Raw genomic sequence first — 5,412 nt, 5'->3', positions numbered from 1 at the left:
ATTAATTAATAGATTTAATAAATATATTTAATTTAACAGCAGCGCTGTCCAAGCAACGTCTGTGAAATAAAAATTCTCATGGTTTTCTAAACAGATAGTATATAAATATCAGATACATAAGATGCATAATAAAGCAAAGAAAGTAAATGCATAAGCATGTTATGCTTAAGTGACTTACGACTTCATTCTATTGAGATGCAAATGCATAACAATTCCAATCTCATCTTTTCTCATACTTACTAACTAGTGTATTCTTATCTAGAAGAAATATCATAGAAGCTCTCTTCTCTTTCTTAATTGTTTTGGGGGACCTCTACTGGTCGATGGTGGACTGGTTCCCTAAGTCTTGCGGAGATGTTCCTCATCTTTTTGACAGCATGCCATTGTTGGCCCACAAAGAAGACCAGTGTTATATGGCTTTTTGATCCTTGAAGAAGTATACAAAAGAGCTTATGTCGGAACGCATAGTGTCTGTTAAACCAGGTTTTTCATCTGTGGAATAGAACGTTCCAATATCATTAAAAGGCGGTTATCCCTAAAATCGTAAAGGCTCTTTAGATCAGCTGCTGCGAAGTATTTACTACTCACTATTGAGAAAGTTATTACAGGATTCTGTCCATTGAAGCGTCAGAGATGAACGTATTCTTTGCCACAAAGCCTAGTACTATTTCTATGTTAGTGAATATCTCACCTGTGTGACCTTTGGCTCCTCTTCGCCAATATCATGCCTAACATGTGAATACGATGGCTGAAGAGAAGATTTTTATACCTAATAACTAACGAAACTTATTCAGGGATGACAAAGCCATAGTCTAGGTTTTAGTAGTCTAGTGTTTTGGGTTACGAGCTTCGGCAAACTCGATGAGCGTCGGCAAAATTGATGAGCCCTCGGTATTTCCCTATATCGCTTACTTTTGAAGGCCAAATCCAACTTTATTACACCGTAACATCGTTTTCTAGGGCTACATATAAAGTCTTGCCTCGGGTTCGGTTAGGACGGACAGAGTAGTATTTGAGACTCCCAGTTGATCTTCACCGCTAGGGGGTCACCAATCTTGGCACACAACTCGCTTCCAGTAACAAGGCAAGATCGAAGACGCCACGGTACAGTGGTTTATCTTCATGCGTAAGCTTACAATGTGTCTTTTCGAGTACGTAATAGCAATATTTCCAACACGAAAGATTGCCGTTGGTATCTCCTTCTTGGAACGGCCACTTACAGGGGCAACGTTGAGTAAAGCCCCCATCAACTTGTCAGAGAAAGGGGCAAAGACAGTTGTATCAGATTCAGGAGATTGCGGAACCTCCATGGAGCATTCTGACAATGAACACATCATCTCTCCATACCCAAGTTGTTTAGCTGCTGCTCGGAAAATAATCCGCACGGGGATGGCCGGAGATGGCCGGAGATGGCGCACATCGTACCTGATAAAGGACACATCGGCAGTTGAGAGTGTCAAGGATAGTCTTCAAAAGTAGCTAAGGCATCCGATTCGTCTTACATGCTCAATCTAGATATGATCCTTTGGACCGAGTCGTTGTTGCGGGTACAAAAACTGCATCACACAGATTCATCCTGCACCAAAACGTTTATGTGTCTTCTGGTAAACTCCCCCCAAAAGGAGACTAGGGCTTTAGACATAATTGGAGCGGCTATTTACCCATGATATGTAGCACGACGTGGCAAGAAAAGGTACCTGAAGTGGCAATTCTTCAGCAGGAAGCTCTCCAATTTCGTCAGGTGCCTTAGTCTCACATGCCTCAACACAACTTTTAGCACGTACCAGATTATCTCTTGTCGAAGATAAGAACTGGGTCATTGGGAAGAGATATTGATATGCCTTGAGGAATAATCGAGAGTGCGAATATGTAGCTGCTAGTATAGTACCAACACCAATGAGGGCGCCGATCATAATGGGCTCCAAGGATGAGATAGTGTATTGCCAACTATGATGTTATAGTGACTTCATTTTGCCGTAGTAGCGAGCAGAATTACGGTGTGATCTGAATCGAAAAAAGAGAGCGAACATTTTTGTGTCTTTCATGCGGCGATACTCACTTTGAAAAGGATTTAAATGCTGGCATATTCAGAATGGAATAGTCAAAGCCGCAAGTGTAATTATCGCCTTTAAATACTGCAGACGTCTCCACCCATTGTACCCACTGTCGGAGTCTTTTTCGTATTCTCTAATTTCTCATTCACGGACAATTAATCTCATCTCCTACCCATGCAACCAAGTGCTCTCCTGGTGAAGTGGCTCCTCTTTGCTGACTTCAATAGCGGTGTAAATTCATCCCATGTAATCTCCTCTTTAAGGCAAGACCTATTACAAACTAGCATGGACAATCTGTTCAGCAGCTGTCGTGAACGCCATGCATTGGAGATGCGCCCTTCTGATCGACATGCAGGCATCTCAGCCCCATCCGTATCCGCCGTTTCCTAATAGGTATATGCAATACTCCTAATTAATAAATTAATACGCCCGGAATCAAGCAGGGCAACGGAACGATACTGATAACACTGAATTGTCCCACAGTTAGGAGCGGTTGAAGTCAACCCACCCTAACTTCCAGTTTGGGAAATTAGTGGCCAATCAGGTTGTTAATAACTAGGTAATGTTGACAATCTTCACGTCTCATTCAGGAGTGAAAAAATTGAAAGTATTGGAAATACAGGAGCAACACTTTAGTACTAGTGTTCTCTTAATATATTAAGTATTAGTCACTACCTAAGTAATACTAATACTGAAATTCCCGTCCCATGTACGGAGCAAATAAGCACATCATCTTAGTTGTGCCTAGGGCGGGTATTGACAAACGGTCCAAAGTATCCCTGTTTATCGATCTGACGTGCATAGCCAAGCCTAGGTGGCGGTCCGCATTGACAGCAAGGGACTAGGGCCTCTTACAGGCCAGTATTACGGAGTGCAGGAAGCAAATGTTTCCATCATTGCTACCGCGATACTTTGCGCATACGAGGCTCCACGTGAGATGGATCCTTCTACAACATCAAAACAGCCATAGCATAGAATTGGCGGCAGGGATTTTTGCTATAATTTATTTACATATAGCATTCAGCCCAATGCTCCAAATTTCTCAGTGTATTATTATTAGATTACAAGCTGAGCCGCGAAATTACCGTCATAATGTCTATTCCAGAGGACCCGCTAGAACGTCGCCGTCTGCAGAATCGCATGGCCCAACGCCGTTTCCGATCTCGCCAGAGTATGTGCAACTCTCACAATGAAGCGTCTCTTATTGTTTTTCCAATATCTTACCAACTTTAGAAAATCAAGAGCAACGAAATGCCATTGAATTGGCCACTCAGCTGCAAAGTGCCGCAGCCTCACTGTATTCTGAGTCTGTAAATATGGAAGGCCGCCTAGAAGACTTTTCAAGCACAGCAAACGCAGGACACGATGTATCATCGCTACGCGGAAGCTACTCTGCCTCTTTGAACGGCGTAGGAGGGATTCATGACAGTTTTTCGCTATTTGATAGCAATAGCAGGCATGACCATTTCGTCGGGTTGGATGCAAATGGAAATTGTATACCATACGCCCTGTCAGAACCAGTACCCAGTACGATATCAACGTCTCCCGGTAACTCATCCCCTCTCGATGTCCTAGGATCGGGCAGGATGCAACATCGCAATTCATCACCAGCCCACTCGGACAACTATTTCTCGTCTGAGGATCACCTGTTGGAATCCGCAATCATCGCAACCAACGATCTGATGAAGACAACTAACTTTGGATCACCAGATCTATCAAGTGCAGATGCTAGCCCAAGGGCCAGTGATTCTTGTGCTATGAGCGATCCCGGCTGGCTTAGCGCTCTGCACATGGCGGCGAGGCGGGGCCATGGAGGGATCGTACGTCTATGTAAGTGGCCCCTCGAGATCGAAGTAACCCGCAGTTGCAACTGTGCGGGCTTGTCTTCTCACAATACACGTACCCATTAAGCCTGCTACAAACCGTTTAGCGAAAAGAATCTCTGAGCCAGAATGACGCTGACTTTGGATGCTATAGTACTGCAGAATTGTATGGATACCAATGAGCCAGACAGCGATGGCCTAACGCCACTGATGCATGCGGCTGCAGGCGGCCATGAGGAAGTCGTCGGCCTGCTGTTGAGCCATGGGGCTCGGCTCGGGGATCGAGACAACCGACGGCGGTCGGTTTTGCACTGGGCTGTGCTTACATACAGAGAGGCTGTACTTCGACTGCTGCTCAAGCATGCCGCCACCGACGATCCTCTTTTGATTGACGCCTACGATGAATCGGGCTGCAGTCCCCTGCATGCGGCAATTGACTCAGGATTCGAGATTGGCGTCAGCATATTGATGGAGTTCGGCGTCAACATACACTCCAGGGCAAGGAAACCCTGAGGCCTCTGGGATACGGCGTAGCCAACCAGCGGCTCAATCAGCAAACCATACGAAACTAGGCTGCTCCAAATGAATCCATCACCACGGCATCTTTTATCTGAATCCCTGTTATCGCCACCATGATCCATCTCTCTTTCATTCTTTGACCCCTTTCCGCCTCTCACCCCACGCTGCACAAAGAGAGGGTGGGAAATTCTCTCAGATCGTTTGAAGAAGCAACTACTGAATGAAGCAACTCCGCATCAGCCTCTTCAGGAAGCGGCTTGAGGCACAAATCGAGATGGATCTCCGCCTTGTTCAAGACAAATCTTATCACCGATGTCTCGGCGGAAGTGGGGCCGGTCCGCGGATCTCCGGATAGTGGGACCTCCGGTACCTGGTCGTACCTTATTTACAGGTACAGCCGAGCCATGAGGACAAGCCAGGATCTACGCTTAGTGAAACGTCTAGTGGCGGCTCTCGGGTGATTCGGGTACCATAGCAGTGCTAAAAGCACTTGGACCGGAGAGTCTGCCACGGAGAATAAGCGGTCCCGGTAGTGCCGGTGTTTATGTGCCGGCACTAGTAATGGCGCCCGGCAAAGGGACGAGAGTTGGACATTTCACTCGTCTAAGCAGTTAGAAGGGAATTAGAGTACGAGGACATGGCTGGAAAGGAAGGACAACGCAAGTGAAGAAGGGGCCTGGAATACCAAGAATCGTTACTTAGTGGGGGTTCATGCGTGATTACGAAGGCTAATGCGTGCTTACTCTATCCCACACAATATAATAGTAGCCTACGTCCACGATATTCGCCGGCTTGGCCCGTGTATGTTTTTTTAGTACGCGACTTGAAGTTAGACGATTCCATATGTATGATTTTCAAGCCATTTGACGAAAGAACTGCCAAATGTGATACCTGATAGGCACCTAATCCTTCGTAACCGGGACTAGCAAATTGGAGGGGATGTGCAGAATGCTAACGCGATTAAATTCCGCCAAGATACATGCTCACCTCAGATGGACCAAACCCGATATAACCGT

The 5,412-nt window shown here is 45.9% G+C and overlaps 3 protein-coding genes across 3 annotated transcripts; 2 read left to right on the top strand and 1 right to left on the bottom strand.

Moving 5' to 3' along the window:
• Positions 1 to 994: 994 nt before the first annotated feature.
• On the bottom strand, positions 995 to 1,913 carry M431DRAFT_554505 (hypothetical protein; the record flags this gene model as incomplete). The annotated part of the gene is made up of 5 exons (XM_024921402.1): positions 995 to 1,143; positions 1,221 to 1,337; positions 1,426 to 1,479; positions 1,698 to 1,760; positions 1,785 to 1,913. 5 exons carry the CDS (start codon positions 1,911 to 1,913, stop codon positions 1,039 to 1,041), a joined length of 468 nt encoding a protein of 155 aa, XP_024767064.1. The 3' UTR covers positions 995 to 1,038.
• A 1,374-nt stretch (positions 1,914 to 3,287) lies between these two features.
• M431DRAFT_440174 (hypothetical protein) lies at positions 3,288 to 4,157 on the top strand. The gene is made up of 2 exons (XM_024915192.1): positions 3,288 to 3,884; positions 4,040 to 4,157. Coding segments are annotated over exons 1-2 (516 nt in total). The 5' UTR covers positions 3,288 to 3,370; the 3' UTR covers positions 4,042 to 4,157.
• M431DRAFT_36724 (hypothetical protein) lies at positions 4,028 to 4,366 on the top strand (the record flags this gene model as incomplete). The annotated part of the gene is made up of 1 exon (XM_024914609.1): positions 4,028 to 4,366. A coding segment is annotated over one exon (339 nt), but the record flags the coding sequence as incomplete, so codon positions are not given.
• Between the last annotated feature and the right edge of the window lie 1,046 nt (positions 4,367 to 5,412).

This window comes from Trichoderma harzianum (assembly GCF_003025095.1).
Source record: "Trichoderma harzianum CBS 226.95 unplaced genomic scaffold M431scaffold_60, whole genome shotgun sequence".
NCBI lineage: Eukaryota > Fungi > Ascomycota > Sordariomycetes > Hypocreales > Hypocreaceae > Trichoderma > Trichoderma harzianum.
The sequence above is the reverse complement of the archived record's forward strand: the minus strand, read 5'-3'. Positions and strand labels throughout refer to the sequence as shown.